This window comes from Penicillium atrosanguineum (genome assembly GCF_028827265.1).
Source record: "Penicillium atrosanguineum strain IBT 20685 chromosome Unknown utg000006l_segment0_segment0, whole genome shotgun sequence".
In the NCBI taxonomy this organism is placed as follows: Eukaryota; Fungi; Ascomycota; class Eurotiomycetes; order Eurotiales; family Aspergillaceae; genus Penicillium; species Penicillium atrosanguineum.
In genome coordinates, this window is record NW_026623138.1 from 1,154,274 (window position 1) to 1,179,865 (window position 25,592).

Here is a 25,592-nt window from a genome sequence, read left to right on the forward strand (position 1 = left end):
TTTCCCAACGGGATCGACAGCTGTCAATCACAGCGGCCGGAGCTGGAGCGTGCGCCGGGCACTACCGAAAATCTCCCAAGAAGACGCGTCTAGCTTCTCGGAAGCATCTTATAGTGAGCTTATTAGTGGCCTTGAAGGTGCTGCTAAGGAAAAACTTTCTGAGAGACGAGGTAGGGTTACTGATCTCGCGGAAGCTTATTGATATGTTCCCTTGGCTGGATGCCAATGGGAGGGTTCGGAAGTCCTATCACTAGGCCGAGCTCATTTTCTATGGGGGTCTCGGTTGTTAATGTTTGTTAATAGTAAATAAGAATTTCTAGATAGCTATCTATTTTCCCATCGCCTCCTTTCAATCTCGAATGCGTAGTATTCTGTCCATAATAGAAGGTTCTCTTCCCAAAAGACCCTCAGTCACTCTCCTACCGAGTCACTGTCCCCTATCATGGTCCAAGGATTGTAATAGTAGTATGACCCGTCTAGTGAGACACATGTCATTTTTCCTCGTGATAATTTAGATTTCTTAGATTCTGGCACGTTCTGCTTCTCCGAAAATCTCAAACAGAAGCAAGGTATCTCTACGGTGCCCTGACTGGCAAAAGACTATCAGTACTAGATCTGAGGGATACTAGCTGCAGGCGAAATACCACTCAGTGTGAGAAAATGCATCTTACATGCATGGCTGTCGGCCAATGTGAATACGAGATCTTGGGATCCGCCCCGCTTTGAATCACCGCACTTCTGCATCGTGATGTTAGGGCGGGGAAGCGGTGGGAATCTGCTCAGACTCAATTTGTTCTTTCCCTTCTTGTAGGTTGACCTGTTCTTGGCTTATAGTCTCACAAGGTACTTTTCTCAGAGTGTGCGTCGCGACATGGAGCTTCTCGTTCTTGTTTTATTAGCTTTGTCTATCAGCTACCTTGTATCCACAACACTCTACAATCTCTTTTTCCACCCGCTGCATAACTTCCCCGGACCGAAGCTGGCAGCTGCTACACACATCTATGAATTCTATTTCGACTGTATCAAGAGCGGGAAGTTCATATGGGAGATTCAAAGAATGCATGAGATCTACGGTAAACGACAGTATCACTCGTGATCCCTACCATAAGTCTGGCTAACCAATCTACAGGACCGATAGTGCGGATCAATCCCCGGGAAATCCACATCAAAGACCCATCCTATTTCGCAGAGATCTACAGCAACGGAATCCAGGAAAAAGACCCATTCATGATTAACGTTGCCCCATCCCCGGGCTCGTCCTTCGCAACAATAGACCACAACCTCCACCGGTTCCGACGCGCAATCGTAAATCCCTTCTTTTCCAAACAGGCCGTTGTCAAAATGGAGCATATCGTGCAAGACAAAGTCGATAGAGCCGCTAAACGCCTAGAGCAAGCGAAAAACAACGGCACGGTCATCAAAACCGACGCGCTATTCTCAGCATTGACAGGCGACGTTATTTGCCACTATACCTATGGCGAGAGCTCCGGTATGCTGGAAACGAAAGATATGCAAAACGAGTTCCGTGATGCTGTGACCGGCGCTAGTGTCTTTTGTCATTTTATGAGATTCTTCCCGGTTCTCGTGAGCCTGTTGGAGTCTATGCCTTGGTTTATTCTCTGGCTGCAGCCGATGTATAAAGGATACTTTGACATGGAGCGGAAGATAAAGGAGCAGAGTGTTAATGCATTGCAGAATGCTGAGAAGGAACAGGGGTCAAGGACTATCTTTCATGCTTTGAGTGACCCTTCACTACCGGCCGAAGAGAGAACGCCGATACGATTGAAGAACGAGGCTATGACTATTGTGGGTGCGGGGACGGAGACTACCGCGAGGGTTTTGACTGTTGGCTCGTTTCATCTTTATAGAGATGGGACTATGGTGCGGCGTCTGCGGGATGAGCTGAGGACGGTGATGCCGGATCCGACTAGTAAGGCATCCTGGGGCCAGTTGGAGAAATTGCCATATTTGGTACGTATGTTGAGCATTCTTCAATTCTAAGAAAAGCTGACATTCATTAGACCGCTGTTATCAGCGAATCACTACGGCTAGCACACTCCACTACCCTTCGGTTTCCGCGCGTGGCTCCAAATAAGACTCGGATGTACAAGAACTACATCATTCCGCCCGGAGTAAGATACCTTTTCGCTTTGAATATGAACGTTACTAAGACAATATGCAGACTCCGGTCAGCCAGTCGATCTACTTCGTGCATATGGATCCCGATATCTTCCCGGAACCAAACACGTTCACCCCCGACCGATGGTTGGAAGCATCCCAGAAGGGCGAAAGACTTGATCGGTTCCTGGTGCCGTTTACGAAAGGTTCTAGAATGTGTCTAGGCATGAAGTAAGTATCGAAAGATGCTACATTGCGAGTGATTGACTGACAGGTGGCATTGTGTTAGTCTCGCCTACGCAGAATTGTATCTTATGTTTGCGACCTTGACTCGACACTTCGATTTGGAGATGCGGACTTCTTGGGAAGACATTCAAATATCGCGAGACATGATTTTAGGTGTGCCTGAGAAGAAGGATGTTCTTGAGGTGGAGGCAGTTGTCACGGCAGTTGTCTACGAATGAAGATGAAAACTACGACGACAGGTTATCTTTCTTTCGTATCCCTCAAGTGGACGAAGATGCCATCAGCCTGAGACAAGGACCGGTGATGATTGATTTCAACGACGAGGAGAGATGGTATAGAGTACAAGAGCGCGATATCAAAGTCGCGATGCAAAGGATTACATCCACCGAGCTGTCCTGAGGATCAACCCATGTATTGAGAATTCTATTAAAAGTAACGACGGACACCCACCGACCAAGGGAGCGCTTAGTACGGCTTAGCGGCACTCTGGCAAGCCTTCTGTTCGGTTGTTAGCAATAGTCCATTACCGAGATATCTACCGAGGGAGAAAGTGTGTACGTACCAGCTGATCAAGGTACCAACCGCAAATGCTGATTTGGCCCTGGTTCTCGTCCATGCAATTACGGAAATTGCGGGCGTCGTTGGCGCAAGCGGGGTTCTCGTACTGCGACTGGTTGGCGCTGCTCTGCCACAGACCGTTGTCCATGGGCTGGGCGGCAGCGGCCTGCTGGGGCTCGGCAGGGGCGCTGGAGCCACCCCCGGAGAAGAAACCACCGATGGCGTGGCCGACAGAGGAACCGATAGCGACACCGCTGGGAGAAAGTTAGCGGTGAGTTTCAAAGAAAATGTTCAACCCCGGATATTCTCGGGAAAATGCGGAGATCATTGTTCGGGTTTCAGGTCGACTTACGCAGCGGTGGAAGCCATCTGGCCGAAGAGACCGGAACCGGCGCTCTGCTGGGGAGGAGCCTGCATCTGCTGGGGAGGAGCAGCGGCAGTCGAGTGAGGTGCCTGCTGCTGGTGCTGGGGAGCGGCCGCGGGGCGGGCAGGGGCAGCGGTAGGGCGAGTGGGCGCGCTGCGCGCGGGGGTAGGGGCGGCACGACGTTGTTGGCGAGGCATTTTGATGGATGTGTAGGTGAAGTTGGGGTGTTGAGGAGGAAGAAGACTGTCAAAGTAGATATCCGAGGAGTGGAGACAGAAGAAGCTAGAAAGCTGAGTCAGTCGAGGCAATGCAAATTCTACGAGCATCAATTGGCCGGCGGTGTGCCTGAGTCACGTGGGATCGGACATTACAGGAGTTTAGCGGTTCAGTCAACTATGACTCGGACTTTGTGTTGATCGAGATTTTATTCATTCTTTTGCATTCCAGATGAGATGATGGTGGGTATCTAAATTCGTAGTGACGTTGATGTACAAGGAGTAATGCGGGCAGAGGTAGTGTAGTCTCGGTCAAGGTCATACTATAAGCCTCGACAGTAGGAGGCTAACGGTAGACCACAAGAGAATCACCGAACAAGCGGGATCACTGTTTCTTGTGGGTCTTGCGGAAATCCTCCTTCTTCTGCCGCCTCTCCTTCTTGCGGTCTTTGCGCCCATCAACGTCGAGCTTTCCTTGCTTCTTAGCGACCTTTACATTCTTGCTTCGGGCATTGGCCTTTTCAATCTTAGCCTGCTTTTTTTCTTTTTCTTTGGCAAGCTCAGCTTCAGCCTCAGAGCTCATATCTTCGTCAGAATCATCAGAGTCGGCGCCGGATTGAGCAGTAGATGGGGGTGCGCTGGATGGATCCTCGCTCTGAGCTTCGGCAGCCTGCTTCTTAGCGAGCATGGCAGCCTTGAATTGAGCACGCGCCCTCTCCTTGGCCTGCTTCTCTGCCAATTCCAAGTCGATCTTATTGTTGCCGGCCTTCACAGAAATTAGTTGGGGTTTCAATCACAGGACGCGATGTACTTACGAGACCGTGCTTGATGAAACGCCCAGCAGCCGCTTTGTCGAGTGTCATCGTGCGTTGTTCGGGCTCTGTTTCCAAGTCCTTGATCTTATCAAAGTATTGCTTCACGCGTGTGAGTTCACGGAAGACGGAGTGCTGTTTCGCATCGATGCCGTGGAGTCGGAGGTATGCTGGGGCAATGTTAGCAGAACTCCAGTTCTCGATCAGAGGCAGACGTACAGAAAATGAGTGATTCGAGGGTGTAGGTGATCAGAACGTGAAGTTTGGCCTTGTCCATCACCGGCAGATTTTTGGAAGTCTTAGACAGGGACTGGCCCAGGAAAGGCTGCAGAACATCTTCCAAGTCATCCACATTGTCATCCAGCTGCTCCAGCAGCGGAAATAAATCTGCTGTATCCATGATGATGTGCAGTGTAAATGGGAAGTTGACGAAAAAATTAGGACGGTGCAACGGAGGCGGTGCGCGCGGGCGGTGGAGATTTTGGCCGCGCATCATTGCCTGTGGTCCGACATTTTGCGCGCGCCATTCAAGCTTCTGTTCGAGGCACTTTCGGGGTTTTCTGTGCTTTACGACCACAATGCAAATGCAGATTTAGAATCCTATCGTCCCCTCCGACCCTTTCCGGAACCGAGCTATTCATCCGAAAACATCTATTTACAGTCCGCCGGGGGACTTTTTCCCCGAACACCCTCAAAGTGTTCCACCTACTCGCGCGCCGCCCGCTATGGCGGAGTGGGTTGATTGACGTCTGTCAATCAAGATGGCAGGTCATTTGTGGACCTACAACACGGCTCCAGTCAACATGGGCGGACAATGCGAGGGAGATCTCGGAGGAAGCGCCCCAGATGTCAGGGCGGGTGCATGTCCTGGGCCTCGGAAATGTAGGGACCTTCATTGCCCACTCGCTCGCATCACGACAGTCTCCACCGCCTATTTCACTCCTCCTTCATAACACAGATCTTTTGAGAGAGTTCCGACGGAAGAAATACTCTCTCGCCATCAACCACCAAGGCATGGACGAAGTCAAAGGCGGATTCGACGTGGAAGTGCTCTCCCATTCGGAATGGTACAAGGTGGACACGACGCAAGTCAAAAGCAAGGACCGCAAGAGAAAAATCCCCGAAGAAGAAGACCAATTTGAAAGCGCGGTAGACGAGGAAGACATTGACTGCTTGATTGTCTGTACCAAGGCCAATGTCACAGAAAAGGCCATCCAGACTCTCAAGCACCGCTTGACCTCGAATTCAACTATCTGCCTGGTTCAAAGTGGCATGGGACTCATCAGCCGACTCAATGAAACGGTCTTTCCGGATTCGAATAATCGTCCGCATTATATCGAGAGTGCTTTCAGCCACTACCTCTCAAGGCAGCATCCTTTCCACATCGCCCATAATAGCCCTGGAACGCTCGTTCTCAGCCCCGCGGTCACGGAGAAAACTCCTCTGATCGAAGCAGAGAAAGATACCCACTGGGTTCCTTCAACAAAACACCTTCTCCGGCTCTTGACTCTTACGCCGCAACTAGTGGCCACGGTTGAGACACCCGCGGGTTTACTCCAGCACCGACTGGAGAAGCAGGTGGTCAACTGTATTATCGGCCCACTGACGGCAATCAACGACTGCAAAAATGGCGAGCTTTTGTATATCTTCAGCGCTACCCGGCTCATGCGGTTGCTCCTCTTTGAAATCTCGAGTGTGATCTGCTCTCTCCCGGAGTTGCAGGGCATCCCGGGCATCCAGAGTCGATTCTCTCCGGAGCGCCTACGCCGAATGGTCACATATACTATGTCGAAGACGGCCAACAACACCAGCTCCATGCTCCAGGACGTCAAAGATCGCAAAGTCACGGAGGTTGAATACTTCAACGGCTGGATCGTTCGCCGCGGCGAAGAGCTGGGTCTCAAGTGTGTGCTCAACTATATGGTTAAACACATGGTGCATACCAAGCTCGTTGTCAACATGCGTAGGGACAACAGCGCCGTCCCTCTTGATCTTGAGAACGTCATTATCACTGGTGACCCGCAAATAGATGATTAATTTGAGTCTCTGTTTCATTTTCTTCTCTGCTATATCGGCGGTCCTCGAAGTGCGCGCCTCACAATCAGGGAGGAAGAGCTCTACAAATCAATCGCCATAGATGCACTCTCACAGACCCCCTTGATCTGTGCCCACCGCCGCAAAAGCGTCTCGGCTTTTTGGTGATTTGCCTGCACCACAGCATCGGACTCCATTGCCGCGCGCAATGCATTCACGGCAGCGTCTGCCTCCGTGCAATATGTCTGAAGCCAACCCTTGATGATGTTCTCAGATAGATTTTCATCCACACCCTCGGTGGAGCCTTCGAGAACATGGTTCCGCCAGTCCTCTTCTTTCATGTATTTTAAACACGCTGCCACCTCGGTGCGATAGCAAACACCCTGCCAGGTGACTTGGTAGTTACTGAAAATAATTAGCATTGAATATACCCGCATTGTATAACAGAATAATTTACCCGTAGTATTGATTCAGGGCTAGTTCTTCCCGTTTGTCAGCGCTGGTGATATCTCGGAAGATGATGTCGTCCAGATAGACGCAGTCTGATTCGTTTTGCTCGAGGAAAAATCCATCTAGACGTATTAGCGTGGTCAATGGCTTGAAGAACGGAGTAGGGCTCACACTCAGCCAACAGGAAGTCATTCGGATGGCTCCCATAACTCATGTAGACCTCATCTCCCTCCTCATAATCCTCCGTGGCACACAAAGTATACTCATCTGCATCAAACTTGACATCGCACTAAAATCGTCCCCCTATTAGCAACAAGTCAACCCCTAGCCTCAACCCCCGGAAGACAAACCTCAACATCAGAGTGATTAAAATAATCGGCAAAAGGCAACAAAGCCATAGCATCATTCCGATCCTCCGGCGGCTCCTGATCTGGCCCCACCCAATAGAAACTCCTCGTATTGAGAATAAGCCAATGATACGAGAAATCCCTCCAATCCGTCTCCGGCAGAACAGCCTTCACATCCGCCCACGCCTTGCCCAGCCTCTGTTCCTGTCCAGCCAGAAGATTCTGGTGCTCAGTATCGTACTTTTTCGGACTGTGATCTTTCTGGATGGAGTTCCACCGTCCTGAGATACACGGCGGAAGGACGTTAGCCTGCGCGCCAGACCCAGCGGGGGTATCTGGCCAGACAAGTCCGCCTAGAGCAGTAGGCCATAGCATTGGCAGGCTATCTTCGAAGTCTTGACGAGACGGCCAGGCTTTGCGCCATAGGGCGTATTTGGAGAGTTCTTCCTCGCTGCCGTGCGTGAGGTAGGCGGCCATTATGGCCTGCACAGGGGTTCCTTCAAGGAATTGAGCCCTGAATGAGTCTGGCAAGGTCTCTATTGTCATGATGGCGCTTGTGGGCACTTGGACCACGGGTTCGCCACTCTGGAGAGTGTTAGTATCATGGTCAAATGGAGAAGAGAGGCGATGCGCCTACTTTGATTGCTCGGGTGGCTATCATTCCTAGTCCGCGGCCTGGGAATCGGGCTGGGGTTACGCCATTGGCGATTACGCCTTGGGCGAGAGCCCATTCGGTGAAGGCTGCGTGGTCTTCGCCAGGCCACCAGGTTGGGGTTGACATTTTTAATGAGGGTTGGAGAAAGTAGATCTTTCGAGTAGTTAGCGTGGAGTATGGTTGGTGGGTTTTGGTGTGACAAACGAGGAATTGGTCTTTATTTTGCCTCTCTGAGTGATTTTCTACAAGCAATTGACCATGATAGACCTGAGAAGTATGGGATTTGACGTACGTTCAAACTGAGGCAGATCAACAGGGCTGTGGAGTTATCGATAACCCAATCGCTTATCGCTACGGCAGCGAGCAGTGTCCATTTGCGCCGTCTTTCCCCATCGTATGACTTGCTTCTACTTCTGTATACTTCGACTCGATTAGCACACCATGTCGGTCTTAAGCAGACGAGGAGCATCCTCGCTCCGATCTTTGAAAACCCCATGCTCTGCTTGTTCCGTGCGGCCGTTCTCCGTCTTCAACCGCCCACAGCCAAATTATCCCGGCCATGTCCCATTGACGACCGTTGAACGCGGTGCTCTCGCCTTGGGTTCAGCAATAGGCTCATTGATCAATCCTCGACGAGCCGGTACGTCTATACAAGAACCTCAGCTCCAGCTCCACTGCAGGGCTCTATTGGCTACACAAACAGTCCTAACAAGCACCAGACCTCATCGCAGCCCTCGGCGAAGCAACAGCAACCCCATTCTTCATCTACCGACTCCGCGACGCAATGCTCTCCGACCCAACTGGCCGCCGCATCCTCCGCGACCGCCCACGCATAACTTCCGAAACCCTCCAAATGACCCACCTGCGCTCTCTCCCCGAAAACTCCGTCGGCCGCACATACGCCAAATGGCTCGACCGCGAAGGTGTCTCCCCGGACACACGCGACAACGTGCAATACATTGACGATGAAGAATGCGCCTATGTAATGCAGCGGTACCGCGAGTGCCACGACTTCTACCACGCTGTGACGGGGCTTCCAATCTTCGTGGAGGGTGAATTAGCTTTGAAGGCGCTGGAGTTCCTTAACACGTTGCTACCGATGACAGGATTGAGCTTGTTTGCGTTTGTTAGAATGAAGCCGGCGGAGAAGGAAAGATTTTTGTCGCTGCATTTACCGTGGGCGGTGCGGAGTGGGCTGGCGAGCAAAGAGTTGATTAATGTTTACTGGGAGGAGGTGCTGGAGAAGGATGTGGATGAGTTGAGGAGGGAGTTGAATATTGAGCAGCCGCCTGATCTGAGGGAGATCCGGAAGATGATTCGGAGGCAGCAGAAGGAAGAGAAGGAACGATTGAAGCAGATGTCGGGCTAAGGATCTATGCCTTTGCCTCTTGGGGTTCCTAAGGTTAGACTCCCCGTGTACGATTATTGTATAGAATATCCCCATATGCGAATGCAAAACCGCGGTGCGAGCCGTGCCAGACCGCAACGCCGAAAATAGAATTTTGAGGGCCAGACGGGCAAGGTATCCAAATGGCAAATACAAAGCTAATCAGGAGTATCAATATTATTCTCAAAGGTCGAGGAGGTCATCGTCATCATCCCAGCCGCCTTTGCGCCGGCTGATCACGATCTTCTGCTCTTCCTCTTCCTTGCGCTGGTTCTCGGCCACGGCGTTCAGAAGCTCCTTGAGCTGCTCCTCTGTGACCTTTGATCGCAGCTGGCCGGTCTGGGCCAGCGTGATTAACCGGTTCTCGATATCGGTGGCGCGCTGTTCCTTGACGAGGCGAATGCGGCCTAGGCGATCCGCGGCGGCGGGGTCGAGGATTTGGTTCATTATGGCGGCGCGACGTTCCGCTGTAGGACTTTGTCAGAGTGTTCAAATGCGAATAGTCCGAGTGTATTGTATATTCAAGAGTGAAGCGGCGGACCGGGGGTTCGTAGTTCGGATTGTGGGAACACGATCACCTACATTCAGCTTGTCTAGAAGAACCAGTTAGTCCCATCGTAACCTCCAGCCAGTAGATCCAGCACTTACCTCTGTTCTTCCTGGCCTCCACCCTGACCTCCGCCCTGGGCAGGGCCTCCGCGCGGGGCACCCTGCTGTTGCTGCAGCTGCGCGAGGCGAGCTCGCCTGATCTGTTTCCCGATGTGAGCTGTGGGTGACGTCGGTCACCGGGGGACCACCTACCTCTTCGAGCTCTGCGTCGGCCATTCTGTGATACACGTGAACCGAGGTTTATGAGTGACGTTGCAGAGGAGAGTTTCCAATTTGTGAGGCATCTTAGTCAAGTTTGATTCGGTAACCCCACTTGTTCCGCCTGAGGCTGCCACGCGGGGGGATTTATGACATTTCTAGATACAGAGTGAAGAATTTTGGGATGAGACTTGGTTCGATTTCATTATCGGAATTGGTGTGGTTAAATGTGCTGTTGCGTTTCTCATGATAGCTTGATAAGGCTGTATTTGTCGATTAGAAGACTCGGTCATGGCGGAAAGGTTAGCAGCAGGAATACACCAGGGCAGCTTAGAGAGTTGTACCAATTATTATAGTGGATTAGAAGACAATCTTAGATGGGAAATTGTTGCTGACATATACTGGGAGGAGCCCTGCTGTTACTGGAGCTCTGATTTATTCTGAACTACCTACAAAGTGAAGAGCTATTTAGTGGTGTTAGTGGCGGGGTTGGGCATCTGTTTGGTTTGACATCTGGAGTCAACTAGGCAATGGATGCAATCAATTGATGAGTGACCGCAGAAAACATGTTTAAAGAGTTCTCATGTATAGCCCGACCAGGCATATGCATTAAATTTTACCAGATAGGCGGCCGCGCTTATCCCCTTAGATAGATTTTAAGTCATTTGAAAGGATACCTTGAAGGGATAGAAAGAGGTATGAAAAGAGCTTTCTTCTCGATCGGGCTGGATGACGGTCTGTTCTGTTATTTGCTACAGGGATTCTTCCAAATCCCGCGTCTCTACTCAGAAGAGACCTTGTCAGACCATGGCAGTCTACACGGCAAATTTATCCCCGAGAGATCCAAAAAGATACGGCAGATAATTATGCACGGACTACGGCTTTACCGACCAGGGAACTCCACTGGTGAAATTGATACGGACGTCCGCGTGTGCGTCCATGTCGAATACTTAGCCCAATCTCCCACGACTAGCGCAATCTACGCGATACCAGGGGCAACTGCTGCGCCTCCAGGGTTACTTCAAGCGGGGGGCAAATTCCCTTAGACTGATATACCCAGCTCGTATTCTGGCATCAGCAGGCCAAAAAATCAGACCTTCCAAAACACCCGACTTAACGAACAGTGCGCAGATCGGCTGGCAGTTCCGGTTTAGTCGCGATGAACTATTACTCTAGTTCCATGGAGACGTGGATCGCTTCAGGTCGCGGTAGCCCAAAACGACCGTGAAGAAAAAAGTCTGCTATGAGGTAATCCGCTTGCCTTGAGTACGTAGAATTGTACGAAACGAGCATAGGAATAGCAGAATGGAGTCAGAATCATAAAACTAATGAAAAATAAACCGGCACGTTCCAATCTCGCGACTCGATCACGCTTCCGGTGTGAGATGACTAAGCGCTTGTTCGCCTCCCAACATCGCTGCGACCCCCCGATCTCTTCTTGTCTCTTGCACTTTGGTGGACGTTATCTACCTGCGTCTTCTGGTTTGCCTGCTATTCTTTCTCGTCGGTCTTTTCTTCTCTTCTCCATCCCTATAATACTTCGACGTCTTCCGACCGTCCTCTTCCGGTCCGCTCCAGAGCTCCCGAACCCCAAACCGCTTGCGGGGAACATTCGATCATTTGCTGCCTCGAGTGAATGGCTTTGAGGGCTCGGTGTTCAGCGTCTGCCTGGGTGTGATTATCGGTTCAGTGGCCATCTGCAATAAATAAACCGGTCACAACCTCACATTCCTTCTACGCCGTCTACGTCACTCATCATGGCCGAGTAAGTTCCCCAAAGCACTCGGAGGAAAAGGAGTTGCCAGTCCGATTCGGATAACCACTAACATGGAGGATAGTCTAATTGCCTTCCAAACATACCACCATAGTAATTTACGGCCACCGAATTCGTCCACCATGATCTCGCGTCACGCCCATAAGCGGTCTCTTTCTTCAGAGCATCGCACTCTGTCCCCGGACAGGACCGTCACCAAGGCGAAATCTACCACAAACCTCACTGAAATCGCATCCGACCCGAAGTTCCATCCCAAGTACGAGGAAAGCAGCTTCAACACCTTACAGGATCCACGCTTGCTCCTCGGCAAGGAGGTTTCACCATCAACGTCATCGACCCATCATCCCGACTTGAGCAATGAAGTCGCGGCATTGAGTGTGAAACTGATCCAGGCGATCAACAATCAGACCTCGTTGGATGACAACCTCGTTGCCACGCGACAAGAGCTGGAGACAGCTCAGAGCAAGATCAAAGCCTTGGAGTTTCAAAATGAGAAACATCGTCGGGATATTAATGAGCAAGTCTACATCAAGAAATCCGACTCCGATCGTGAAATCATGCAATTGAAAGCTGCGCTTGCCGAGGAGAGAGCCGCACGCGCCGTGGCTGAAAAGGGGACCAAGACCATGGAGCAGGAGCTTGAGGCCCTGACCGCTGATCTCTTCGAGGAAGCCAACAAGGTGAGTTATTATTCTGCATCTCCCAGTCCACTGCTGGGTCCGGTCTGACGTTGGTTTTAGATGGTGGCTGCAGCTAAGAAAGAACGGGAAGCGGTCGAGAAGAAGAACGAGCAATTGCGCTCGCAAATCAAAGACACCGAGTCTCTCCTCGCATCTCACCAGGACCAGCTGGCGGAGCTCAAATCTGTCATGCAAGGGATGCACCTGTCTAAAGACGATGTGGATACCCGAACCAACGCCTCAACCGCACCGCCGTCCCCAGCCGGCCCCCCACAACTGCAGGATTCAGCCAAGCAAGTGTCCGAGGATGTCGATATTGCGGCAACTCCGTGCATTTCCGAAGAATTGACTCCCGGCCCGTCATGCAACTTCCCCGAAATGATCCGTTTGGTGTGCCGCACCGATCTACAGGCTTATGATGACTTCCGCGAGCTTCTGGTGCTTGCTCGAGGCGCGAGTTCGAAACCTGCCAGTCGCGCCGGAAGTGGCTCGTATTCGGGCTTGAATGTGATGAGCTTGGCTGGATTTGGCGGTGGTAACTCGAATACATCGTCGCCTACCAAGGGCTTCACACACTCTCCCAATGGGAGTCTGTCTTCGCAAACCGGCTCGCATATCCCTCTCAAGGACACTAGATTCTATAAGCGAGTGTTGATGGAGGACATTGAGCCTACACTCAGACTTGACCTCTCCCCAGGCATTTCATGGCTTACTCGACGCACTGTTTTGAGTGGGATCTGTGAGGGCACTCTTGTCGTGGAACCTATGCCGTCAGCGACCAAAGTATACGAATTCCCTTGCTCGGTTTGTGGCGAGCGCAGACCAGGAGTTCAAAACGACCGGACACACCGCTTCCGAACATCGGACAGTGAAACAGCCCAACGATATTCCTTGTGTATTCAGTGCCTGGAGAGGGTCCGTTCCTGCTGCGAGTTCACCGGCTACCTGCGTCTTATCCTAGACGGACACGTCCGCGCCGGTGACAGCGAAGAAGAAAAGGATGTCTGGGAAGAAACTGTTCACTTAAGAGAGCGCATGTTCTGGTCTCGAGTTGCAGGCGGTATCGTCCCGCAATTCGCCCGAACAGCCGAGTCTGCAACAGTTGAAGTTTCACAAGATAAATTCTTACATCCTATGGACAACAACTTCGTTGAGCCCAAAATCGAGGAGATGAATCGTATCATTGAGGCCTCTCGCCCTAACACATCATCTTCCATGGCAGGCCACTCAATCCGCTCCTTTGGTATGGCTAAGCCTGTCACTCCGGATCTCCCACACAGGGATGATGATGCCTCCGCAGATGAAGCACATTGCAGACGAGGCTCCGTCGACTCCGATGTCAGCGTCTATGAAGAAGCCAACGCAGATGTCTCCGCCGACAGGGAGCCTGTGGTCGAGGAGTCCGAATTCGAACACGAACAGCCCGTCACCGAAGCGCCTGTGACCGAGGAGCTCGAATCTGAAGAATCCGTGCCCGAAACTCCCGTGACGGAGAAGCCCGAGGTTAAGGAGCCTCTCACCGAAGCACCTGTGACCGAAACCCCCAAGGTCGTGGAGGCCGCCACGGAGAAGGCCGAGGCTGAACAGTCCTCTTCTCACGAACCCTCTAGCACTGAAGCCACGTCTAAAAATGCGGATTAAAGTAGTCCCAAGCCAAAAATGACCACGACCCCACGGCCTCCAGTGTTTCACGCCTGACGCATTTCATCATTTATCATTCCTTCGCCTTCAAGCATTCTCCTCGACAAGACTAATAGACACGCTGCATACGCCCTTTAATCCACCTTCCACATTCACCCCTTTCTTCGATATCCCCGATTTCGAGCAGCTTGCTCCCTCCATGTATTATTACTGTTCTCTTCGCCCTCATGTATATTAATAATGTCTTTGCTTCCCTCTTCTTGGGCCGTTCATCTTGGTCTTTACCCCTTTTGCTTCCGCGTTGCTTTTGTTTTCATCGGACATGTCTATACACAATTGGTGGCTCTGGATGGATGCTTACTTCTGGGTTTTTTTTCCTTTCTGCTTTTCGATATGCATTATTCTGCTCGGTGATGAGATAGCAGCTGCCGAGATGGCAAATGAAACTATATGACTTTTATATTTCTTCTACTGTGTGGCGTCCTGGTAGTCCAAGGCTTGACTCGACCTACGCTAAGACCTTTTTTAATATTTCTCAACTTAGAAATCAAATCACCTCTTTGACGGTGATTTAATCTAATCGAGTGCCCTTTTCGTCTCTCGCCGCTTTGGGGACCTTCAATGTTCCGAGACTTTCTTTCCAAACACTTACATCTGGATAGAGGTATATATTTACCAGTCTCCACATTTCCCGCAATATTGGGACGGCTCCCTAATACTTCCAGCATCTCTAGAAAAGCTAGTATAACTGTAAGATGATGGAGAACTGCTCTTTGGAGTGTAAAAACAACTTAGCTGGTAAGCCCAGAGCCTATTAGCCTCATAGAACGATCGTCTTAGGGGCTATCATACTTGCGTATTTGTATTATTCCCACTTATGGGTCTCGGGAACAAGCAGAAGAGGCATCTTTCCTGATAGCTGCAGATGGAGGTCTTCTTAACGCCTGTACAAATCTACCATACGGATTGTTTGGTCTTCTTCAATGGGTGGTTATCTTGAAAGATCCAGAGAGCTAAAGTAGATAGACTGCCTAACGAGATTTGTCACTGGTCGTATTCGACTACAGGATTTAAAAAATATTAGAAATTATGATTTTCTAGCTTGAATTTCCGCACTCTTGGTTGTTTGTTGGGAAAGGTCTAATACAGAGAATTATGAGATGTGTTTGTATGGCCTCATGTACTTTAGCCACTCGGGTACGAAGCAATATGACACGGGAGGTTTAGTTTCGCAGTTTTTATGAACTAGTAGATCTACTCATCTCGCTCAGTCTCGAGGTCTCTTACGTCCAAGGTATGGTTACACTCCGGGTTTCCTGTACTAACCTAATCGAAGGTCGCTCTTTCCACAGAATCATACAAAATATGACGGTACATCGCCAGGAGGAACGACGTAGAGACAAGAGCGCGACTCTACGGTTCAAGTAAATCTTCCAATGGGTGGATCTAGGTCACTGGTTATTGAACTAAATAATTTACCTTATCCAGTTCATACCGAGGAAGCCAACGACAGTCTACCAACGCTTTGCCAGGCCTGTCCCTGCTCTACTCTTTTCCACCTTGTACCTTTGCAAGAGTACCCATGCAATTCAACATTGAATGTACTCATTCTATTCCTGATCTAGATGGAACATACATGTAAATATATTACGGCGCAACTACAAAAATCAAAATGAAGCATTCATCAGAGGACAGGATAAGTCGGTGGCGTTCAGAAATGTTAAAGGCTATTTATTATACAAAAAGACATCGTCCATATCCCACGCCCAAACTCCGATACGTAAAGGTTTTCCTAACATTGAAGCCATAGCCTGTCCACAGAAGTAGATCATTGCTTTGCGCGCTCATGAATGTGTCGGATCTGATCTTCGATATTCATACTTTGAGGCAGAGGTACACCGCCAGGTCCCATCGCAGGACCAGGCTGCACAGGGCTGTCGGTAGCCATGCGTTTGCGACGATCTTCTTCGGGGTCGAGAGGAGCGAGTGAGGAGTCGAAGACGTCGCTTCGCTGGCTGGCGAGGCGCTTGAGGTTGTTGACCACATCCATAGTTGACAGATTGGTTGTGGCGCTGCGGGACTCGGCTTTGGCGCGCTGCTCTTTCCAGCGCGGGTCCAGGAGCTCGATGCGCATGTGCTGGTCCAGCTCGGCGACGGGAATTTGTTGGTGGCAGTTCGGACAGAGGGCCATTGCACCGGCGGCTTGGGCGCGGCGAGCCTGAGCGCGGGGCACGTAGTCTGAGCGGATGCGCATTGGTGGTTGGCCTGGGGCGCTGGGGATGGGTGACTCGACGCGAGCTTGGGCTGCCTCTGGCTGCGGGGGGTATTGCATATTGTAGTCTGCGCCTGGGGGAGCGTAGGGGCCTTGGGGGTAGGGAGAGACCGAGGGCATGGTGGATTCGGGTTGGACGGGGTAGGGGTTGTAGTAGGTAGGATTGTCGAGATCGGTGGGCATGGCCTCTTCGATGCGGAGGGGGTTAAGAGACATGGCGGCTTTTTGCTCGAGGGAGGCGGACTGCAGGTCCGCGAGTGAGGTCGGCGGTGGGAGGTCGGACTGGTCATCGACTTCCGTGAACGTGACGGTCTCGACGACCACAAAGTCGTGCCAGTCGATCTGCGCATACTCGATACGCTCCAGTTCCTCCAGCTCTTCCTTCTTCTGCTTCTGTTGTTCTTGGAACTTCACCCACTCGGCGCGCTGTGAGGCGCGCTCCATGATATGATATTTATTTTGCACATTTTGTTCAAGTTCGGCAATTCTCTTCTGTTCGGTAGTAGTGGCATCGATGCCTTCGGATCGGAACAAGATGGTGTACTGGTCGACCAGTCGGGTGAAGAATTGGTAGAGACTGTGCTGGGGACGAAGGAACTCGAACTGGTAGTTTCTGGCCTCGCGCTGCGACAGCGCGGTCACAAACGATTTACCTCGCTTGGCGACAAACAATGCTGTGAGCTTGACGACCTCTAAATCCTGCGCATTGATGTTGGGCATGCGTGCGGAGAAATGAAACGCGGCGGGTTCGGGAGGCCCTTTGGGCTTTTCAGGTTCAGCGGCGGGTGTTGCTTCGCCAGCTCGTCCTGCTGAGACGGCAGTACCGCGACCATCCTTGATCTCAGTGAGGCGCCATTGGTAAAAGGGCGCGTAGGCATCGCCCGGATTCAAGAAGGAGAATTTGGCATTGCTCTTTTCCTTGTCACGGACACGATCTAGAGAAAGATGAGATGTTAGCTCTGACGCAGCATCGATATATAAGGCATGTTCTGACCTTCAAATATATGACCATTGCGAGCAACGTATCCAGCAGTCTTCTCGACGATCGCTAGATTGCACGGTTAGCTGGATCCTTGCGCTAAAAGAACAGAGACGTACCTCGAATGTCCTTGGGGGGCAGTACCAAGCCCTCCGGAGGCTTATTCATATCCTCCGGCAAAGGAGTGTTACCATTCGACGTATCCATGGCGGCGATGGGGATGTGACTGGCGCGGCGAGTCTCTTTGGAGATAACTTTAGGAATGCGAGGCACTGCACTAGCCACACTTACATAAGTCATATTACGTAATATATGATAGAAAAACGTGGCTGAAGGCTGAAGGCGGCCAGATTCCTGAGGTTCTGTATTTGTCGATGTTTGCCCGCATTCGTTTCATACTTCGATGTTCCCAGAGAATCAATTGTATAAGTGTAATGTTTCAGATAAAAGAGAATAGAGTCATTTCAAACATCAAGCTGAATAAACAACGTCAATGTAAACCTCCATCACAAGCAGCCCCCAACAGCGAATACAACAAGACTAGTTAGCCGGGGGGCTGAAATCTAAGGGGGCGTTTGAGAGACACACGTTCCCTCCGCGTTGATCTGGCCTCACCCGCTTTCGTCTATTCGTCCATTCACTCTGCATTCCCTTTTCTTTTCCCTTCCTGCCCTGTATGGGGTCTTTTCTTTCTATCATCCACGATCTTTAATCCAGAGAAGAGCTTTGGGTTGTTGAGCTGTTTCCAACCTAGGAAGCTCTTCAGCTAGTGGCTTCGCCGCTTCCATTCTCCGACTTTGGAATCCCACTCCGCCGAGACTTTTACTTCTAATTTTTCTTTCGTTCGACCTGCCTCTCCTATTTCCCACTTTCACGACTCCCAATTCTCCGCCGCTTAATCGGAAGACAATGGGCCAACGGTCGAAAGACACGCTGGCCGTCCGGCCTCAGAGCCGCTCGGGCAAGCGCTCGCCCAGTCGCTCGCCGCGACCCAACAATCGCAAGCCCGTACCCGCGAAGACCTCCAGCTATGCGTCTGATGGTGTGAAGGACTATGACATTTTGAATCTCCCCGCCTCGGATTACAAGCTGCTCACATTGGTGACGCTGATTGCCACGGCTGTTCGCCTGTTCCGCATCTACCAGCCCACTAGCGTGGTTTTCGATGAAGTCCAGTATGCCTCAGCAGTAAATTTAACTTGAAAGAATTCGTCACTAACTGTATTTTCTCTGTCTAGCTTCGGTGGCTTCGCGACAAAGTATATTAAAGGAAAGTTCTTTATGGATGTGCACCCCCCGCTTGCCAAATTGCTCATCACGCTGGCTGGCTGGCTGGCCGGCTTCGATGGCGAATTCGACTTCAAGGATATTGGCAAGGACTATATTGAACCCGGTGTGCCGTATGTGGCCATGCGCATGCTGCCGGCCATTATGGGTGTCCTGACCGTGTCCATGATGTTCCTGACTCTCAAGGCTACTGGCTGCCGTACTTCGACCGCTGTGATGGGTGCTGGTGTTGTTATCTTCGATAATGCGCTGACCACTCAATCGCGCCTGATTCTCTTGGACTCTCCATTGATCTTCTTCACTGCTCTTACGGCACTGTCGTTTAACTGTTTCTCGAACCAGCAAGAGTTGGGCCCGTCCCATGCCTTCAAGGGACCTTGGTGGTTCTGGTTGGTTGCCAGCGGTCTGTCGCTGGGTGCTACTCTCAGTGTTAAGTGGGTTGGCCTTTTCACCATGGCTTGGGTTGGATCCCTCACCGTCCTCCAATTGTGGGTGTTGCTTGGTGACTCGAAGACTGTTACACCGGTATGTTACCACTCACGACTTGAATGTTTGGGATCTGCTGCTAACTATTAATGTTATAGCGTATTTGGTTCAAGCACTTTACTTCTCGTGTTTTCTGCTTGATCGTCATTCCTGTTGGATTCTATATGGCCATGTTCGCTGTTCACTTCATGTGCTTGGTCAACCCCGGCGAGGGTGATGGCTTCATGTCTTCTGAATTCCAGGCCACATTGAACTCAAAGGGAATGCAGGATGTTGCCGCTGATGTTGCATTCGGTTCCCGAGTTAGCCTTCGTCACCATAACACCCAGGGTGGCTACCTGCACTCTCACAACCACATGTATCCCACTGGCAGCAAGCAGCAGCAGGTCACTCTCTACCCCCACAAGGATGATAACAACGTTTTCATCATGGAGAACCAGACTCAGCCGCTAGGTCCTTACGGAGAGGTCGATGGCCCATACGCTTGGGATAATCTGACTACCAGCAACATCGAAGATGGATCTGTCATCCGCCTGTACCACCAGATTACCCACCGTCGCATTCATTCTCACGATGAGCGCCCCCCGGTGACCGAAGCTGACTGGCAGTTTGAGATCTCTGCCTACGGGTACGAGGGTTTCCCCGGTGACGCCAACGATCTATTCAAGGTTGAGATTGTCAAGTCTATGTCCGACGGCGCGGAGGCTAAGAAGCACCTGCGAACTATCCAAACCAAGTTCAAGCTGGTTCATGTCATGACTGGCTGTGTTCTGTTCTCTCACAAGGTCAAGCTTCCAGAATGGGGCTGGGAGCAGCAGGAAGTCACATGTGCTAAGGGAGGTACTCTTCCTAACAGCATCTGGTACGTTGAGGACAACAACCACCCGGCAATGCCCGCAGATGCCGAAAAGGTCAACTACCGTAACCCGGGCTTCCTGGGTAAGTTCTGGGAGTTGCAAAAGGTGATGTGGACCACCAATGCCGGTCTCGTTGAGTCTCACGCTTGGGATTCTCGCCCTCCTTCCTGGCCTACTCTTCTCCGTGGTATCAACTTCTGGGGCGGCGACCACCGTCAGGTCTACCTCCTGGGTAACCCGCTCATCTGGTGGTCTTCTACCCTGGCCATTGCTATCTACGTTGTCTTCAAGGGCATTGCCCTCATTCGCTGGCAGCGAAGCTGCAATGACTACAACCATGTCTCTTTCAAACGTTTCGACTACGAAGTCGGCACCAGTGTCCTTGGATGGGCTTTCCACTACTTCCCCTTCTTCCTCATGGCTCGTCAGCTCTTCATGCACCACTACCTCCCTGCCCTCTACTTCGCTATTTTGGTGTTCTGTCAACAAGTTGACTTTGTCACCAACCGTATCAAGTGCCTTGGTCTCGCCTCGAAGCCGGCGATTGGCAAGCTTCTTATGACGGTGTTCCTGCTGCTCAGCATTGCAGTATTCACTCTTTACTCTCCGCTCGTCTACGGCAACCCCTGGACTCAGGGTGCTTGCGAGAAGGTGAAGCTTCTTAGCTCGTGGGATTTCGATTGCAATACATTCCACGCAGACGTAAGTGTTCCAGAGTGGAAGCCTCCACGCCGAGGATATTGAGAGAATCAAGATCCCCAAGGCTGACACGATCTGTAACAGTTGAGCCAATATGTCACCTCCATCGACTCCCCCGTCGCCGTACCAACCACCCAGCCCGCCGCAGCTCCTCCCGTCAAGCAACAGCAGCCTAACGAGCCCGCCCAGGAGCAGTCGGAACCGGCGGCCGTGACTGAGCCCAAGATGTCCGGCTCCATGGCTCGCGTCGAGTACCGTGACCAGCACGGTAATATCCTGCCTGAGGATCTTGTCGCCTCGCTCCGCGCAGATGGTAAGGTCAAGTTCGAGACTCGCTACGAATCCCTGGCCAGCCACGAGAATGCCCAAGAGGTCCCTATCGTCGATGGAAAGCCCGTGTTCCCTGAGCCTCCGGCCCAGGCCCAGGCTCCTCCTCACCCGGATGTCGAGGGCCAGAATCCCGAGACTGGTAGCTCCCCCCGAAGACTCAATCGCGCCAGAGCGCCCTGCCTCCGTTGCAGAGGATAACACCCGCTCCGCCGAGGAGTCCAAGGTCCCCCAGGCCAAGCCCGCGAGTGAAGGCAATGAAGCTACTGCTGTTGAGTAATTGAGTTGGAGGTAGAGGAAGGGGACAAGAAAACTTCACACCATGTATCATGAAATTTATAGTCATTTCCTTCGCCGTGATTAGTTGATTTGTTAGTCTCGTCATCGAATATGAACGAGCGTTTCCGTCTAACCAATACTCGGGTTTGTAAGCCCACCTGGGCAATATACAGACACATGTAGTGGCATGTTTATACTAGCGGACATTAGTACCGAGAGCAATTTCCATCCCCGATATCACCCGACACCACGGTACCATAAGATCTACCAGACAAAGGAGACCAATAGAAACATAAGAAAAGAGGCTGATTCCCAATTGACTCTTTATCTGAACAATATGCACAAATCTCTGGTAATCGCAAAGTCCAGGCACTACTAGTAATCTCCTTTACCACATTTCTAGTATACAGCAGCCGACCGCACAACATTTGAAGTGACAGATAGCTCGCATCGTAGCTTAAAATGCTCCTCCTGGACCGTTTAGTAGTCCCACTCCTCCTTGCCATACTTGTTGAACTTCTCGTGGAGGTCCTACATCGAATGGTTAGCGAATCTGTAATAGCGGATAATCTTGCCACAACGCCTTATTCAATCCGGTCTTATTGGAGAACAAAGCAAATAGAGCAGCGTGGCAAGCGGCGCGGGGTTGTATAACCGCCACAGGGGACTGCGGATGCATACCTCGGGCAAGGTGACATTGGGGACAATGACGGTGTTCATGGCGCTAGGGGCAGCGCGGAGGGGCTGGTTCTTGTCGCCGTGAGGGTGGTACTGGTACTTGTACATCTTGCCATCCTCAGAAGTGGCGTGCCAGGGCATGGCGGACTCGCCGATGCGAACGTTGGACTCGGAGCTCACGGAGGTGGGCTTGGTGCCGAAGTACCTAATGATCGGAAACCAGCAAGTTAGCCAATTGCTGTTTGAAAAGCGATTCACTTGTGTGGATTGCGCATAGCTTCCTCGATCTGTCAAAGGTTTCCAGGCGAGGAGTGGCGAGCACGTCATGACAAGCTTGAAATCGGTTATATGCCGGGAGGGGGGTATTCACCAGCCAGCGATTCCGAGGGCACCGGACATAACACCGAGCAGAACCTGTAGTCGCGAACATTAGCCTAGGAGCTCTGAGACCGGTCAATGGCAGACGCGAATCCGTACGTAGAGCTCGGGGTCCTTCTTGGGGGCCTGGTCGAGACCGGCCTCCTCGACCTTGGAGGACATGAAGCGGCGCGGAGGAGCGCGGAAGATGGGCTGGCGAGCCAGAGCCCGGCGGGAAGCCATAGCAGCAATCGAAGACATGGTGGCAGCGGAAGTGCGTGGAAATGGGGTGGAAGGTCGAGAACGAGGTGGTGTGGGAGAATCGTGAGCATCGAATGATGTTGCCGGTCATGTGATCCGCTGACTCAGGCCGCTTCGGGTGATCTCATTTGATGCGCGACTGGTTCATCCGGTGGTTCAATGCCAGCTCGACCGTGTTGACTCCTGACTTCTACTGCTGTCCGAAGGACGGTGATGTAATTGGGTTTACATCCGTGTCTCGATTTGGTGATTATATCTCCAAAAGGTGCGTGCTCCGTGAACCTCCTTCAATATTTCCTATCAGGGGCTCCATCTAGGATCTGCTCCCCCCGGATTTCTAATACGCATGGTGGACGGTTTTGCACAACCCCCTACATTCGATGCTGATGATTCGATAGCGCACTGGATGATTTGATCCCATCTCTCCTTACATCACCTCCGTAACCGTCGCTCTTTACCTCTCTGTATCGCCCGTTGTCAATTCCCGCAGCCTACGGAGCTCCTGCGCATCGCTTGCCCTAGTTCTTCCCTCGTCACACCTGAAGAAAAATATGATAGCGTGTGCTACATTCTAGCAAACTCAATTATCATTCCTTCTAGAATCATGGCGAATTCCGCAGACCGCCCGGACACTAGCGAAACCACGCCGTCCCAGAACCAAAATCAAACACAGCAACATGTCCTGGGTATTCCTCGACCTCCCTCAGTGGGAGGAATATCTTCCCGAGTAACGGATATGGCTTCAGACGATGGCGAGCGAACACAATCTTTCGCGTCACCACCGTCTTCGGTCCAGCAGCGTCCCACTGCCTCGCGACGGGGCCCGCCTCCAACAAGAAACTCAATGGCTGCATCCAGCCAGGGCAGACCAGGAAGCTCAAATAGTCGACTGAGCAGGAGCCATATTCCATCCTTGACTGCTCAGGGATTCTTCCGGCCGATGAGCTCGCAACGACTGCAGGCGCATCGCGGTACGCGCCCCATGACGAAAGGAACTATCTCGTCCACAGATGAGTGGGCGGACCAGAATAGTCAGAACCGGAGGAGTGTCATCTCCAACAGTACTTTCCAGGCGGGGTCGGTCCCTGCAGAGGCTGAAGTTCCCCCTCCCTCGCGAGGCACGGAATTTACAGACCCCATCATCACTGATCGCAACACGTCCAATGCAAGCCCCACGGGAAATACAACGATTCGAAGCCTGGGCGAGAGTGTCAAGCTTCTCCGAGACCGAGACCAACAGGACAAGCCGCGTCCTACCCATTTGAACCTCGGCGCGAACTATGGTCATTCGGGACAAGATACCCACGCGCCGCCCAAGTCGCCGCTCTCATTTTTGTCATTGCGGAACGGTACCACAGCACAAAACAGTCATGATCATCGCGGACATGATCGGCTGTCCTCGGCTAATACGTCTCCCGGCCCCATGGATGTCAAGAACCCCCAATTACCGAAAGGTAGATTGGGCAAGAACTGGGAATACTTTGTTGGTAACACTCTATTCTGTGGTGGTGGACGGTTCCAAAACTCGAGGGATAAGCCCGTGAACATTGCTACAGGGTTTCTGGTTGTTGTTCCTTCGGCGCTGTTCTTCGCATTCTCGGGTCCATGGTTATGGCACAATATCTCCCCTGCCATCCCCATTTGTTTCGCATATGTTTTCTACCTCTGCTTCTCCTCGTTCGTGCATGCATCTGTTGTCGACCCTGGCATTATGCCCCGAAATGCGCATTCTTTGCCCCCTACACATCCCAGAGAAGATCCATTGTCACTTGGCCCTCCCACAAATGACTGGGTCATGGTCAAGCTGGCTACTTCCGAAGTGGCCGCTATGGATGTGCCGGTGAAGTACTGCAAAACTTGTAGTATTTGGCGACCTCCGCGCTGCTACCACTGTCGAGTGTGTGACAACTGTGTCGAAACACTCGATCACCACTGCGTTTGGCTCAACAATTGTGTCGGGCGTCGCAATTACCGCTATTTCTTTGCCTTTGTGAGTTCATGCACTGTTTTGGCACTGTTCTTGATTGGCGCTAGTCTGGCGCATATTCTGGTGTACATGTCGCGTGAGAATATCTCTTTTGGAGCTGCTATCTCGAAGTGGCGCGTCCCTTGGGCCATGGTAATCTACGGTATTGTCGCTGTGCCATACCCGACATCGCTTATGACTTACCATATGTTCTTGATGGGCCGAGGGGAGACCACCCGAGAATACCTCAATTCGCACAAGTTCAACAAGGCGGATCGCCATCGGCCCTTTACCCAGGGTAACGTCCTCAAGAACTGGATCACCGTTCTGGGACGTCCTCGACCTCCTACCTACCTGCAGTTCAAGAAACCCTACGAAGAGGGCGACCAGCGCTTTGCCATGCAAAAGCGCAAATATCTTGTCCCTGATGAGGAATCGCAAGCCGGGATTGAGATGCAACACGTTGGTTCCCATCAACAGGACTAAACCCAACCACCCAAAGAAGATTTGATTTTTTTGTTTATCTCAATTTCCTGCTACGACCCATTCAGACGAAGATACGACGTTTCATTTCTGGTCACAAACCTGACCTTTTCTTTCGGGATCATTGCCCGTCTTATGATTTTCTAATTGCTCTACGCATAGCCTCCTACGGTTAATCCGGTGATATTTCCTACTCTTGACGCTTGACCGGGATTCTTCTCCCGCTCTCAACATTCTCTGCCATTTTCTTTCTCTGTTACCCTTCTTCCATCCCATTCTTATAATGTGTCCCAGGCGCACCGGCCATCGTACTTCCTATTCATGCTCTTCTTCCCCTTTTTTTTTTTTTTTCCTTTTGCTGGATCATTCACCCGGGGATTTGCACATTACTCTGCATAGAGATTATTACCGGATAGTTTAATACCCTGTATAATTCTGGTCAAAATAGAATTTAATCCCGATACACCGAAACGCGTAGAATCCGGACTGCTTCCGCGGGGCCGAGCAAGTTATGAAGCAAAGCATTCCATCAACGATTGTCAAGTCACTAAACCCCTTTCTCCCTTGATTGAA

The 25,592-nt window shown here is 51.5% G+C and overlaps 12 protein-coding genes across 12 annotated transcripts; 6 read left to right on the forward strand and 6 right to left on the reverse strand.

The window, feature by feature from the left end:
* Window positions 1-871: 871 nt before the first annotated feature.
* Window positions 872-2,582, forward strand: N7443_007563 (cytochrome P450; the record flags this gene model as incomplete). Its single annotated transcript, XM_056887619.1, has 5 exons — window positions 872-1,073; window positions 1,130-1,971; window positions 2,022-2,132; window positions 2,183-2,349; window positions 2,393-2,582. The coding sequence occupies 5 exons, from the start codon at window positions 872-874 to the stop codon at window positions 2,580-2,582; spliced, it is 1,512 nt and encodes a 503-aa protein (XP_056739310.1).
* A 247-nt stretch (window positions 2,583-2,829) lies between these two features.
* Window positions 2,830-3,483, reverse strand: N7443_007564 (coiled-coil-helix-coiled-coil-helix domain-containing protein; the record flags this gene model as incomplete). The annotated part of the gene is made up of 3 exons (XM_056887620.1): window positions 2,830-2,862; window positions 2,927-3,176; window positions 3,275-3,483. The coding sequence occupies 3 exons, from the start codon at window positions 3,481-3,483 to the stop codon at window positions 2,830-2,832; spliced, it is 492 nt and encodes a 163-aa protein (XP_056739311.1).
* Window positions 3,484-3,886: 403 nt separating this feature from the next.
* N7443_007565 (Sas10/Utp3/C1D family protein) lies at window positions 3,887-4,713 on the reverse strand (the record flags this gene model as incomplete). The annotated part of the gene is made up of 3 exons (XM_056887621.1): window positions 3,887-4,267; window positions 4,317-4,483; window positions 4,533-4,713. 3 exons carry the CDS (start codon window positions 4,711-4,713, stop codon window positions 3,887-3,889), a joined length of 729 nt encoding a protein of 242 aa, XP_056739312.1.
* A 325-nt stretch (window positions 4,714-5,038) lies between these two features.
* Window positions 5,039-6,350, forward strand: N7443_007566 (ketopantoate reductase family protein; the record flags this gene model as incomplete). Its single annotated transcript, XM_056887622.1, has 2 exons — window positions 5,039-5,050; window positions 5,112-6,350. The coding sequence occupies 2 exons, from the start codon at window positions 5,039-5,041 to the stop codon at window positions 6,348-6,350; spliced, it is 1,251 nt and encodes a 416-aa protein (XP_056739313.1).
* Window positions 6,351-6,430: 80 nt separating this feature from the next.
* Window positions 6,431-7,925, reverse strand: N7443_007567 (Complex I intermediate-associated protein 30; the record flags this gene model as incomplete). Its single annotated transcript, XM_056887623.1, has 5 exons — window positions 6,431-6,752; window positions 6,805-6,919; window positions 6,969-7,086; window positions 7,148-7,729; window positions 7,782-7,925. 5 exons carry the CDS (start codon window positions 7,923-7,925, stop codon window positions 6,431-6,433), a joined length of 1,281 nt encoding a protein of 426 aa, XP_056739314.1.
* Window positions 7,926-8,240: 315 nt separating this feature from the next.
* On the forward strand, window positions 8,241-9,168 carry coq4 (ubiquinone biosynthesis protein COQ4; the record flags this gene model as incomplete). Its single annotated transcript, XM_056887624.1, has 2 exons — window positions 8,241-8,439; window positions 8,519-9,168. The coding sequence occupies 2 exons, from the start codon at window positions 8,241-8,243 to the stop codon at window positions 9,166-9,168; spliced, it is 849 nt and encodes a 282-aa protein (XP_056739315.1).
* Window positions 9,169-9,369: 201 nt separating this feature from the next.
* On the reverse strand, window positions 9,370-10,011 carry N7443_007569 (DNA-binding protein; the record flags this gene model as incomplete). Its single annotated transcript, XM_056887625.1, has 4 exons — window positions 9,370-9,653; window positions 9,769-9,779; window positions 9,835-9,935; window positions 9,988-10,011. The coding sequence occupies 4 exons, from the start codon at window positions 10,009-10,011 to the stop codon at window positions 9,370-9,372; spliced, it is 420 nt and encodes a 139-aa protein (XP_056739316.1).
* A 1,739-nt stretch (window positions 10,012-11,750) lies between these two features.
* On the forward strand, window positions 11,751-14,088 carry N7443_007570 (guanine nucleotide exchange factor SEC2; the record flags this gene model as incomplete). Its single annotated transcript, XM_056887626.1, has 3 exons — window positions 11,751-11,758; window positions 11,832-12,447; window positions 12,508-14,088. The coding sequence occupies 3 exons, from the start codon at window positions 11,751-11,753 to the stop codon at window positions 14,086-14,088; spliced, it is 2,205 nt and encodes a 734-aa protein (XP_056739317.1).
* Window positions 14,089-15,916: 1,828 nt separating this feature from the next.
* Window positions 15,917-17,546, reverse strand: N7443_007571 (SURP domain-containing protein; the record flags this gene model as incomplete). The annotated part of the gene is made up of 3 exons (XM_056887627.1): window positions 15,917-17,295; window positions 17,355-17,408; window positions 17,459-17,546. The coding sequence occupies 3 exons, from the start codon at window positions 17,544-17,546 to the stop codon at window positions 15,917-15,919; spliced, it is 1,521 nt and encodes a 506-aa protein (XP_056739318.1).
* Window positions 17,547-18,248: 702 nt separating this feature from the next.
* Window positions 18,249-21,275, forward strand: pmt1 (protein mannosyltransferase 1; the record flags this gene model as incomplete). Its single annotated transcript, XM_056887628.1, has 5 exons — window positions 18,249-18,514; window positions 18,578-19,151; window positions 19,211-20,671; window positions 20,753-21,137; window positions 21,190-21,275. 5 exons carry the CDS (start codon window positions 18,249-18,251, stop codon window positions 21,273-21,275), a joined length of 2,772 nt encoding a protein of 923 aa, XP_056739319.1.
* Window positions 21,276-21,754: 479 nt separating this feature from the next.
* Window positions 21,755-22,570, reverse strand: N7443_007573 (uncharacterized protein; the record flags this gene model as incomplete). The annotated part of the gene is made up of 4 exons (XM_056887629.1): window positions 21,755-21,805; window positions 21,956-22,157; window positions 22,323-22,366; window positions 22,430-22,570. 4 exons carry the CDS (start codon window positions 22,568-22,570, stop codon window positions 21,755-21,757), a joined length of 438 nt encoding a protein of 145 aa, XP_056739320.1.
* Window positions 22,571-23,174: 604 nt separating this feature from the next.
* On the forward strand, window positions 23,175-25,022 carry erf2 (palmitoyltransferase ERF2; the record flags this gene model as incomplete). The annotated part of the gene is made up of 1 exon (XM_056887630.1): window positions 23,175-25,022. The coding sequence occupies one exon, from the start codon at window positions 23,175-23,177 to the stop codon at window positions 25,020-25,022; it is 1,848 nt and encodes a 615-aa protein (XP_056739321.1).
* Between the last annotated feature and the right edge of the window lie 570 nt (window positions 25,023-25,592).